Source organism: Catharus ustulatus, chromosome 34, assembly GCF_009819885.2.
Source record: "Catharus ustulatus isolate bCatUst1 chromosome 34, bCatUst1.pri.v2, whole genome shotgun sequence".
NCBI lineage: Eukaryota > Metazoa > Chordata > Aves > Passeriformes > Turdidae > Catharus > Catharus ustulatus.
This window is the reverse complement of record NC_046254.1, coordinates 697,269-709,658: the sequence shown is the minus strand read 5'-3', so window position 1 is coordinate 709,658 and position 12,390 is coordinate 697,269. Positions and strand designations below refer to the sequence as shown.

The window sequence follows — 12,390 nt, the reverse complement described above, 5'->3', positions numbered from 1 at the left end:
TTTTCTTTACATTTTTCCCAATTCCTGAGGATTTTTCCCCAAAATTCTTTGGCATTTTAACCTTTTCAGTCAAGATTTTGGGGCTAAAATTCAATATTTTGGCTCTGAAAATCCGCATTTCTGACCCAAAATTTCCAATTTCAGCGCTTCCACTCCCTAGAAAATTCTCATTTTTTCACCCAAATTTTTCTTTACAATTTCCCCAATTTCTGAGGATTTTACCCCAAAATTCCCTGGATTTTTGCCTGGAATTTTGGGGCTAAAATTCTGGATTTTGGGGCCAAAAATCCGCGTTTTACACCCAAATTTCACAATTTTGAGGCTGAAATTTCACACAAAATTCCCATTTTTTCACCTCGATTTTTTTTTTATAATTTCCCCAATTCCTGAGGATTTTCCCCCAAAATTCCCTGAATTTTTCCCTGGAATTTTAGAACTAAAATTCAAGATTTTGGGGCCAAAAATCCGCATTTCTGACCCAAATTTCACGATTTTGAGGCTGAAATTCCACACAAAATTCCCATTTTTTCACCCAAATTTTTACTCTGAATTTCCCCAATTCCTGAGGATTTTTCCCCAAAATTCTTTGGCATTTTAACCTTTTAAGTCAAGATTTTGGGGCTAAAATTCAGGATTTTAGGGTCGAAAATCCGCAGTTTAGACCCAAAATTCCCAATTTCAGCGCTTCCACTCCCTACAAAATTCTCATTTTTTCACCCAAATTTTTCTTTACAATTTTCCCAATTCCTGAGGATTTTCCCCCAAAATTTCCATGATTTTTCCCTGGAATTTTGGGGCTAAAATTCTGGATTTTGGGGCCGAAAATCCACATTTTAGACCCAAAATTCAGGGTTTTGGGTCTGAAATTTTGCACAAAATTCTCATTTCTCACCCAAATTTTTCTTTACAATTTCCCCAATTCCTGAGGATTTTTCCCCAAAATTCCCTGAATTTTTCCCTGGAGTTTTGGGGCTAAAATTCAATATTTTGGCTCCGAAAATCCGTATTTTAGACCCAAATTTCACGATTTTGAGGCTGAAATTCCACACAAAATTCCCATTTTTTTACCCAATTTTTTTTTATAATTTCCCCAATTCCTGAGGATTTTCCCCCAAAATTCCCTGAATTTTCCCTGGAATTTTGGGACTAAAATTCAAGATTTTGGCTCAGAAAAATCCGCATTTTACACCCAAATTTCACGATTTTGGGGCTGAAATTCCACACAAAATTCTCATTTTTTAACCCAAATTTTTCTTTACATTTTTCCCAATTCCTGAGGATTTTTCCCCAAAATTCTTTGGCATTTTTACCTTTTAAGTCAAGATTTTGGGGCTAAAATTCAGGGTTTTAGGGTCGAAAATCCCCATTTTAGACCCAAAATTCAGGATTTTGGGGCTGAAATTCAAAAAAAAATTCCCATTTTTTTACCCAGATTTTTCTTTACAATTTCCCCAATTCCTGAGGATTTTTCCCCAAAATTCTTTGGCATTTTTAACCTTTTAAGTCAAGATTGTGGGGCTAAAATTCCAAATTTTGGCTCCGAAAATCCCCGTTTTAGAACCGAAATTCGCTATTTTTGGGCTGAAATTCCACACAAAATTCTCATTTTTTTCACCCAAATTTTTCTTTACAATTTCCCCAATTCCTGAGGATTTTTCCCCTGGAATTTTGGGGCTAAAATTCCCAATTTTGGGGCCAAAAATCCACATTTCAGACCCAAATTTCACGATTTTGAGTCTGAAATTCCCCACAAAATTCAAATTTTTTAACCCAAATTTTTTTTACAATTTTCCCAATTCCTGAGGATTTTCCCCAAAATTTCCATGATTTTTCCCTGGAATTTTGGGGCTCAAATTCTGGATTTTGGGGCCAAAAATCCGCGTTTTACACCCGAATTTCACGATTTTGAGGCTGAAATGCCCCACAAAATTCTCATTTTTAACCCAATTTTTTACTCTGAATTTCCCCAATTCCTGAGGATTTTTCCCCAAAATTCCCTGGATTTTCCCCTGGAATTTTGGGGCTAAAATTCTGGATTTTGGGGCTAAAAATCCGCGTTTTACACCCAAATTTCACAATTTTGAGGCTGAAATTCCACACAAAATTCTCATTTTTTCACCCAATTTTTTTTTTACAATTTCCCCAATTCCTGAAGATTTTTCCCCAAAATTTCCATGATTTTTCGCTGGAATTTTGGGGCTAAAATTCCTGATTTTAGGGCCGAAAATCCCCATTTTAGACCCGAAATTCAGGATTTTGGGGCTGAAATTTTGCACAAAATTCTCATTTCTCCCCCAAATTTTTCTTTACAATTTCCCCAATTCCTGAGGATTTTACCCCAAAATTCTTTGGCATTTTAACTTTTTAAGTCAAAATTTTGGGGCTAAAATTCAGTATTTTGGGGCCAAAAATCCACATTTCAGACCCAAATTTCACGATTTTGACGCTGAAATTCCACACAAAATTCCCATTTTTCACCCCAAATTTTTCTTTACAATTTCCCCAATTCCTGAAGATTTTTCCCCAAAATGTCCATGATTTTTCGCTGGAATTTTGGGGCTAAAATTCCTGATTTTAGGGCCAAAAATCCGCATTTTACACCCAAAATTCAGGATTTTGAGGCTGAAATTCCACACAAAATTCCCATTTTTTCACCCAAATTTTTACTCTGAATTTCCCCAATTCCTGAGGATTTTCCCCAAAAATTTCCATGATTTTTCCCTGGAATTTGGGCCTGAAATTCAGGATTTTAGACCTAAAATTGAGGATTTTGGGGCTGAAATTCCACACAAAATTCCCTATAAAATTCCCATTTTTCACCCCAAATTTTCCACATAATTTCCCCAATTCCTGAGGATTTTCCCCCAAAATTTCCATGATTTTTCCTCCCCCAGACCACGGGCTGGACCTGGCAGAGAAGGATTTCACCGTCAACACCGTGGCCGGAGCCATGAAAAGTTTTTTCTCGGAGCTGCCGGAGCCGCTCGTGCCCTACTCGATGCAGCTGGAGCTGGTGGAGGCTCACAGTGAGTCACAGAAACCCCCAATTAATTAAATTAATTAATTAGTGGTTAATTAAGTAATTATTAATTGGTTAATGGTGAATTTCCCATTAATTTCCCAAATTTTTTGGGGATTTTTTAGGAATTTTTCGTTAATTTCTCGTGAATTTTGAATTAATTTCCAAAAGTTTTTCTGAGTTTCTCAGGAATTCCTCATTAATTGCCTATGGAATATTAATTGGTTCATTAATTAACTAATTAATGGTTAATTTTCCATTAATTCCTCAAATTTTTCTTGAATTTCTCAGGAATTTTTCATTAATTTCTCTGGAATTCCTCGTTAATTCCTCATGAATTTCCCATTAATTCCCAAATTTTTTCTGACTTTCTCAGGAATTCCTCATTAATTCCTCATAGAATATTAATTGGTTCATTAATTAGTGGTTAATTTCTCATTAATTTCTGAAATTTTTCCTAGATTACTCATTAATTTCCCATTAATTTCCCATTAATTCCCAAAAATTTTCCTGGATTTTTCAGGAATTTCTCATTAATTCCCTGTGAAATATTAATTGGTTCATTAATTAACTAATTAATGGTTAATTTCCCATTAATTCCCAAAAATTTTTCTGAATTTCTCAGGAATTCCTCATTAATTGCCTTTGAAATATTAATTGGTTCATTAATTAATTAATGGTCAATTTCTCATAAAATCCGCAAATTTTTTTTGGATTTTTTTAGGAATTTCTCGTTAATTCTTTGTGAATTTCAGATTAATTCACAAAAATTTTGCTGAATTTTAATGTTCCCCATGGAATATTAATTGGTTCATTAATTAGTGGTTGATTAATTAATTAATTTCTCATTATTTCCTGAATTTTTTTTCCTGGATTCCTCATTAATTCCTCATTAATTTCCTGTTGATTTCCCATTAATTTCCCATTAATTCCCAAAATTCCCATTTCTGACCCAAAAATTTCTATTTTTCTCCCCAAATTCTCATTTTTTTCCCAAAATTCCAATTTTTCACCCCAAATTTTTCATTTCTCACCCCAAAATTTTCCTTTTTCCACCACAAAATCCCCGATTTTCATTTGAAAAATTCCCATTTCCGACCCAAAATTTTAAGTTTTTCTCCTTAAAAATCACCCCAAAATTCCCATTTATGACCACAAAATTTCCATTTTCATCCCAAATTTCCCAAAATTTCCATTTTTCACCCCAAATTTTCCATTTCTCACCCCCAAATTTTTATTTTTCCACCACAAAATCCCCAATTTTCACCCCCAAAATTTTCATTTCCAACCCCCAAAAATCCCCAAAATTTTCATTTTTCACCCCAAAATTCCCGTTTCTGACCCCAAAATTTCCATTTTTCATCCCCAAATTTCCCAAATTCCCCATTTTTCACCCCAAATTCCCATTTTCCAGAGATCAACGACTGGGAGCAGAAGCTGCCCCAAAAAATTCCCAAAATTTCCATTTTTCACCCCAAAAATCTTCATTTTTCATCCCAAATTCCCCAAAATTTTCATTTTTCACCCCAAAATTTCCATTTCTGACCCCAAAAATCCCCAGATTTTTTGGTTTTCACCCCAAAAATTCCAATTTTTCCTCCAAGAATCCCCATCTCTGACCCCCAAAATTCTCATTTTTCACCCCAAAAATCCCCAAAATTTTCATTTTTTACCCCAAAAATTCCCATTTCTGACCCCAAAATTTCCATTTTTCATCCCAAATTTCCCAAATTCCCCATTTTTCACCCCAAATTTTCATTTCCAGACATCAACGACCGGGAGCAGAAACTGACCCCAAACATCCACAAAATTTTCATTTTTCGTCCCAAAAATCCCCAAATTTTTCCATTTTTCTCCCCAAATTGCCCAAAATCCGCATTTTTCACCCCGAAGTTTTCATTTCTCACCCCAAAATTTTCATTTTTCCACCACAAAATCCCCAATTTTCACCCCCAAAATTTTTATTTCTGACCCCCAAACATCCCCAAAATTTTCATTTTTCACCTCAAAAATCCCCAAAAATCTTCATTTTTCATCCCAAATTCCCCCAAATTTTCATTTTTCACCCCAAAATTTCCATTTCTGACCCCAAAAATCCCCAGATTTTTTGGTTTTCACCCCAAAAATTCCAATTTTTCGTCCAGGAATCCCCATCTCTGACCCCCAAAATTCTCATTTTTCACCCCAAAAATCCCCAAAATTTTCATTTTTCACCCCAAAAATTCCCATTTCTGACCGAAAAACTTTCTTTTTTCTCCCCAAATTTCCTGAAATTGTAATTTTTTCCCCAAATCCTGATTTTTCACCCCAAATTTCCATTTCCAGAGATCAACGACCGGGAGCAGAAGCTGACCCCAAAAATCCACAAAATTTTCATTTTTCATCCCAAAAATCCCCAAATTTTTCCATTTTTCTCCCCAAATTTCCCAAAATTTTCATTTTTCACCCCAAAATTTCCATTTCCGACCCCAAAAATCCCCAGATTTTTTGGTTTTCACCCCAAAAATTCCAAATTTTCCTCCAAGAATCCCCATCTCTGACCCCCAAAAATCCCTATTTCTGACCCCCATAAATTCACGTTTTTCACCCCAAAAATCCCCAAGATTTCCGTTTTTCACCCCAAAAATTCCCATTTCTGACCCCCAGAATTTCCATTTTCATCTCAAATTTCCCAAAATCCCCAGTTTTTCCTCCAAAAAAAATCCCATTTCCGAGCCCAAAATTCCCATTTCTCCTCCTAAAATCCCCAATTTTCACCCCAAAAATTCCTGTTTCTGACCCAAAAATCTTCATTTTTCACACCAAATTTCCCAAAATCCCCATTTTTCACCGCAAATTTTTCATTTCTTACCCCAAAATTTTCATTTTTCCACCACAAAAATCTCCATTTTCCCAAAAAAATTTCCCATTTCCAACCCTAAAATTTTCATTTTTCTCCTCAAAAATCCCCCCAAAATCCCATTTCTGACCCAAAAATTTCCATTTTTCTCCACCAAATTTTCATTTTTTTCCCAAAAATCTCCATTTTTCACCCCAAATTTTCCTGTTCTGACCTGAAATTTTTCATTTTTCCACCACAAAATCCCCGATTTTCCTCCCAAAAAATTCCCATTTTTCATCCAAAAATCCCCAATTTTCACCCCCGAATTCCCATTTCTGACCCCAAAAATCCCCAAAATCTTCATTTTTTCCCCCAAATTTCCCAAAATCCCCATTTTTCACCCCAAAGTTTTCATTTCTCACCCCAAAATTTTTATTTTTCCACCACAAAATCTCCATTTTCCCCCCCAAAATTCTCATTTTTCATCCAAAAATTCCCATTTTTTCCCCTAAAATCCCCAATTTTCACCCCAAAATTTCCATTTCTGACCCCAAATTTTCATTTTTTCCCAAATTCCCGATTTTTCACCCCAAATTCCCATTTTTTCAGAGATCAACGACCGGGAGCAGAAGCTTTTGGCGCTCCGGGACGTGCTGAGGAAATTCCCGCGCGAGAATTACGAGGTTTTCAAATACGTCATCGCCCACCTCAACAGGTACCTCCAAATCTGAGATTTTGGGAAATTTTGGGAAATTTTGGGCAATTTTGGGCAATTTTGGGCAATTTGGGGAATTTAGGAATATTGGGGATTTTTTCGAATTTTTTTGGAAATTTTTTTTCAGATTATATTTGGGACTTTTTGGGATTTTTTGGAATATTTTTTAATTTTTCTTGAATTTTTCTTTCAATTTTTAAAGATTCAAAGAAAAATTTTGGGCAATTTGGGGACTTGGGGAATTTTGGGAATTTTTTTGGACTTTTTCAAATTTTTGGGGGATTTTTTTGGAATTTTTTTTATTTTTAAATTTTTTTTTTTTATTTTTTATTGCAATTTCTAGAGATAAAAAAAATTTTGGGGCATTTTTGGTGAATTTTAGGCAATTTGGGGAGTTTGGGAAATTTGGAAATTTATTCAGATTTTTTGGGGATTTTGTTTTGATTTTTTGGGATTTTTTCGCAATTTTTTGACGATTTTTAATTTTTTTTTTTAATTTTCATTAATTTTTTTTGGATTTTCCTTGAATTTTTCTTTCAATTTTCAGAGAGTCAAAGAAAAATTTTGGGGCATTTTTTGGCAATTTTAGGTAATTTGGGGAGTTTGGGAATTTTAGAAATTTTTGGGGTTTTTTTGAGAGTTTTTTTTATTTTTTTGGCAATTTTTTTTCGATTATTTTGAAGTTTTTGGATTTTTTTTTAATTTTTCCTGAATTTTTCTTTCAATTTTTAGAGCTTTAAAGAAAAAATTGGGGCAATTTTGGTCAGTTTTGGACAATTTGGGGATTTGGGGAATTTTGGGGAATTTTTTGGGATTTTTTTCAGATATTTTGGGGATTTTTTTGTTGATTTTTTGGGATTTTTTTTAATTTTTTGGGAATTTTTCTTGAATTTTTCTTTCCAATTTTTAGAGATTCAAAGAAAAATCTTGGGCAGTTTTGGACAATTTTGAGCAAATTGGACCAATTTTGGGATTTGGGGAATTTTGGGAATTTTTTCAGATTTTTTTTCAGATTTTTTGGGGATTTTTTTCTCAATTTTTGGACGATTTTTTGGCATTTTTCTTAAATATTTCTTGAATTTTTCTTTCAATTTTTACAGATTCAGAGAAAAATTTTGAGCAATTTTGGGGCAATTTTGGGCAAATTAGGGAATTTAGGAATTTTGATAATTTTGGGGATTTTTTAAAATATTTTTTTAATTTTTTTGCAATTTTGGACGATTTTTTGGCATTTTTCTGGAATTTTTCTTGAATATTTCTTTCAATTTTTAGAGATTCAAAGAAAAATTTTGGGCAATTTTGGGCAATTTTGGGCAGATTAGGGAATTTAGGAATTTTGATAATTTTGGGGATTTTTTAAAAATTTTTTTTATTTTTTTGCAATTTTTGGACTATTGGCATTTTTCTTGAATTTTTCTTGAATATTTCTTTCAATTTTTAGAGATTCAAAGAAAAATTTTGAGCAATTTTGGGGCAATTTTGGGCAAATTAGGGAATTTAGGAATTTTGATAATTTTGGGGATTTTTTAAAATTTTTTTTTATTTTTTTGCAATTTTTGGACGATTTTTTGGCATTTTTCTTGAATTTTTCTTGAATTTTTCTTGATTTTTTTTTCAATTTTTAGAGATTCAAAGAAGAATTTTGGGGAATTTTGGGCAATTTTGGGCAGATTAGGGAATTTAGGAATTTTGGGGATTTTTTCATATTTTTTTGAGATTTTTTTGGGATTTTTTGGGATTTTTTGGGATTTTTCTTGAATTTTTGTTGAATTTTTCTTTCTATTTTTACAGATTGAGGGAAAAATTTTGAGCAATTTTGGGGCAATTTTGGGCAAATTAGGGAATTTAGGAATTGTGATAATTTTTGGGATTTTTTGGGGGATTTTTTTTTTTATTTTTTCACAATTTTTTTACGATTTTTTGGCATTTTTCTTGAATTTTTCTTGATTTTTTTTTTCAATTTTTAGAGATTCAAAGAAAAATTTTGGGCAATTTTGGGGTATTTTTTGGCAAATTAGGGAATTTAGGAATTTTGATAATTTTGGGAATTTTTTCAAATTTTTTTCAGATTTTTTTGGAATTTTTTGGCGATTTTTTTCGCAATTTTTTGACGATTTTTTGGCATTTTTCTTGAATTTTTATTGCAGTTTTTAGAGATTCAAATAAAAATTTTGGGGCAATTTTGGGCAATTTTGGGCGATTTGGGGATTTGGGGAATTTTGGGGATTTTTTGGGATTTTTTTTCAGATTTTTTTGGGATTTTTTTCGCAATTTTTGGACAATTTTTTGGCGTTTTTCTTGAATTTCTCTTGAATTTTTATTGCAATTTTTAGAGATTTACAGAAAAATTCTGGGCAACTTTAGGCAATTTTGGGCAAGTTTTGGCAATTTTGGACAGTTTGGGGAGTTTGAGAATTTTGGGGATTTTGAGAGAATTTTTTGAGATTTTTTTGAGATTTTTGGGTCATTTTTTGACCGATTTTTATGGGAATTTTTGCAATTTTGGGGATTTTTGGGGAGTGTTTTGTGGTTTTTTTAATTTAGTGACCCTGAGTGACCCCTGAGTGACCAATGAGTGACCAATGAGTGACCCTGAGTGACCCCTGAGTGACCCCTGGGTGACCCTGGGTGACCCCTGAATGACCAATGAGTGACACTGAGTGACCCTGAGTGACCAATGAGTGACCACTGAGTGACCCTGAGTGATCAATGAGTGACCAATGAGTGACCCCTGAGTGACCAATGAGTGACCAATGAGTGACCACTGAGTGACCCCTGAGTGACCTCTGAGTGACCCCTGAGTGACCAATGAGTGACCAATGACTGACCCTTGAGTGACCAATGAGTGACCAATGAGTGACCCTGAGTGACACTGAGTGACCCCGAGTGACACTGAGTGACCACTGAGTGACCCCTGAGTGACCCTGAGTGACACTGAGTGACCACTGGGTGACCACACTGACCACTGAGTGACCCTGAGTGACCCCTGGGTGACCACAGTGACCAATGAGTGACCCCTGAGTGACCAATGACTGACCACTGACCACTGAGTGACCTCTGAGTGACCCCTGAGTGACCTCTGAGTGACACTGAGTGACCAATGACTGACCACTGACCACTGAGTGACACTGAGTGACCCTGAGTGACCAATGAGTGACCCTGAGTGACCTCTGAGTGACCCTGAGTGACCAATGAGTGACGCTGAGTGACCACTGAGTGACCAATGAGTGACCCTGAGTGACCCTGAGTGACCAATGAGTGACCAATGAGTGACCCTGAGTGAACCCTGAGTGACCTCTGAGTGACCTCTGAGTGACCCTGAGTGACCAATGAGTGACCAATGAGTGACCCTTGAGTGACCAATGAGTGACCAGTGAGTGACCCTGAGTGACACTGAGTGACCCTGAGTGACCAATGAGTGACCAATGAGTGACCCTTGAGTGACCAATGAGTGACCCTGAGTGACCCTGAGTGACCCCTGAGTGACCCTGAGTGACCCCTGAGTGACCCTGAGTGACCAATGAGTGACCCCTGAGTGACCAATGAGTGACCCTGAGTGACCCTGAGTGACCCCTGAGTGACCCCTGGGTGACCCTGAGTGACCCCTGGGTGACACTGAGTGACCAATGAGGGACCCCTGAGTGACCCCTGAGTGACCCTGAGTGACCAATGAGTGACCCTGAGTGACCCCTGAGTGACCTCTGAGTGACCTCTGAGTGACCAATGAGTGACCTCTGAGTGACCACTATGCCAAGACTTTGTCCTGGGTCATTTCTGGGTCATTTTTGGTCATTTTTTGACTGATTTTTATGGAAATTTTTGCAATTTTGGAATTTTTTGGGGGGTGTTTTGTGTTTTTTTGGATTGAGTGACCACTGAGTGACCACTGAGTGACCAATGAGTAACTTCTGAGTGATCACTGTGCCAAGAGCTTTTCCTGGGTAATTTTTGGGTCACTTTTGGGTCATTTCTTGACCGATTTTTATGGAAATTTTTGCAATTTTGGGTTTTTTTGGGTTTATTTCCATTTACTGACCACTGAGTGACCACTGAGTGACCCTGAGTGACCTTGAGTGACCCCTGAGTGACCAATGTGTGACCACTGTGCCAAGAACCTGTCCTGGGTCATTTTTGGGTCATTTTTGGGTCATTTTTGGTAATTTCTTGACCGAGTTTTGTGGGAATTTTTGCAGTTTTGGGTTTTTTTGGATTTATTTTGATTTGCTGACCACTGAGTGACCACTGAGTGACCACTCTCCCCATGTCCACCCCCCAGGGTGAGCCAACAGCACCGCGTCAACCTGATGGTCAGCGAGAACCTGTCCTGGGGGTTTGGGGTCATTCTTTAGCCAATTTTAATGGGAATTTTTACAATTTGTTTTTTTTTGGAGGATGTTTTGTGGTTTTTTGGATTGAGTGACCCCTGAGTGACCACTGAGTGACCACTGTGCCAAGAACCTGTCCTGGGTCATTTTTGGGTCACTTTTAGGTCATTTCTGGGTCATTTCTGGGTCACTTTTAGGTCATTTCTGGGTCATTTCTTCACCGATTTCCATGGGAATTTTTGCAATTTTGGGTTTTTTGGGTTTATTTCCATTTACTGACCACTGAGTGACCACTGAGTGACCACTGAATGACCACTCTCCCCATGTCCACCCCCCAGGGTGAGCCAACAGCACCGCGTCAACCTGATGGTCAGCGAGAACCTGTGCTGGGTCATTTTTTATCCAATTTTTATGTGAATTTTTACAATTTGGGGTTTTTTTGAGTTAATTTTGATTTACTGACCACTGAGTGACCCCTGACTGACCCTAAGTGACCCTGAGTGACCCCTGAGTGACCACTGTGCCGAGAGCTTGTCCTGGGTCATTTTTGGGTCATTTCTGGGTCATTTTTGGGTCATTTTTGGTCATTTCTTGGCGATTTTAATGAGAATTTTTACAATTTTGGGTTTTTTTGGGGTGTTTTGTGGTTTTTTGGATTTAGTGACCACTGAGTGACCCCTGAGTGACCACTGAGCCAAGGACTTGTCCTGGCTCACTTTGAGTCATTTTTGGGTCACTTTTGGGTCATTTCTGGGTCATTTCTTGACCGATTTTTATGGGAATTTCTGCATTTTTGAAGGGTTTTGGAGGGTTTTTTTGCCATTTTGGGGTTTTTTGGATCTGCTGACCACTGAATGACCACTCTCCCCATGTCCACCCCCAGGGTGAGCCAACAGCACCGCGTCAACCTGATGACCAGCGAGAACCTGTCCATCTGCTTCTGGCCCACGCTGATGCGGCCGGACTTCAGCACCATGGACGCGCTGACGGCCACCAGGACCTACCAGACAATCATCGAACTCTTCATCCACCAGTGCCCCTTCTTCTTCCCCCCGCGGCCGCCGCCGGACGCCCCCGGCTCGCCCGGCCCCGCCCCGGCCGCCGGACCCTTGGCGTCCCTGCCGGAGCCCTCGCGGACGCCGTCGCCGCCGCCGGAGCCGCCGGAGCCTTGAACTCTTCGTGGTTTTATTTTTTTTGTTTTGGATTTTTGGTTTTTTTTGTTTTGTTCTGTCGGTTGGAGCGGTTCCGGCCGGACGTCGCCGAGGAGGGGGAGGGGTTTGGACTCGTGGTTGTGGTCAAGGATGGACGTGAGGGGGTGGGGGAGGGGAGGGAGGGGGGGGGAGGTGGGGCTGAGGGGAGTGAGGGTGGCCTGAGGGTCGGGCAAGGTGGCCCAAGGTGGCCTGAGGGTCATTCATTGTGGTCCAAGGGTCATTCCAGGTGTCCATGGTGGCCCAAGGGTCATCCAGGGTGGCCCAAATGTCATTCAAGGTGTCCAGAGTGGCCCAAGGGT

The 12,390-nt window shown here is 37.9% G+C and overlaps 1 protein-coding gene across 1 annotated transcript in view; it reads left to right on the top strand.

Moving 5' to 3' along the window:
- The window catches only part of LOC117009630 (rho GTPase-activating protein 35-like), a 28,740-nt gene extending 16,563 nt beyond the window's left edge, over nt 1–12,177 (top strand). The window contains exons 4-6 of the mRNA XM_033083900.2: nt 2,895–3,026; nt 6,450–6,555; nt 11,764–12,177. Coding sequence (XP_032939791.1) covers nt 2,895–3,026; nt 6,450–6,555; nt 11,764–12,052 — 527 coding nt within the window. The 3' untranslated portion in view covers nt 12,053–12,177. The remainder of the gene's footprint in view (nt 1–2,894; nt 3,027–6,449; nt 6,556–11,763) is intronic.
- The last annotated feature ends 213 nt before the right edge of the window (nt 12,178–12,390 follow it).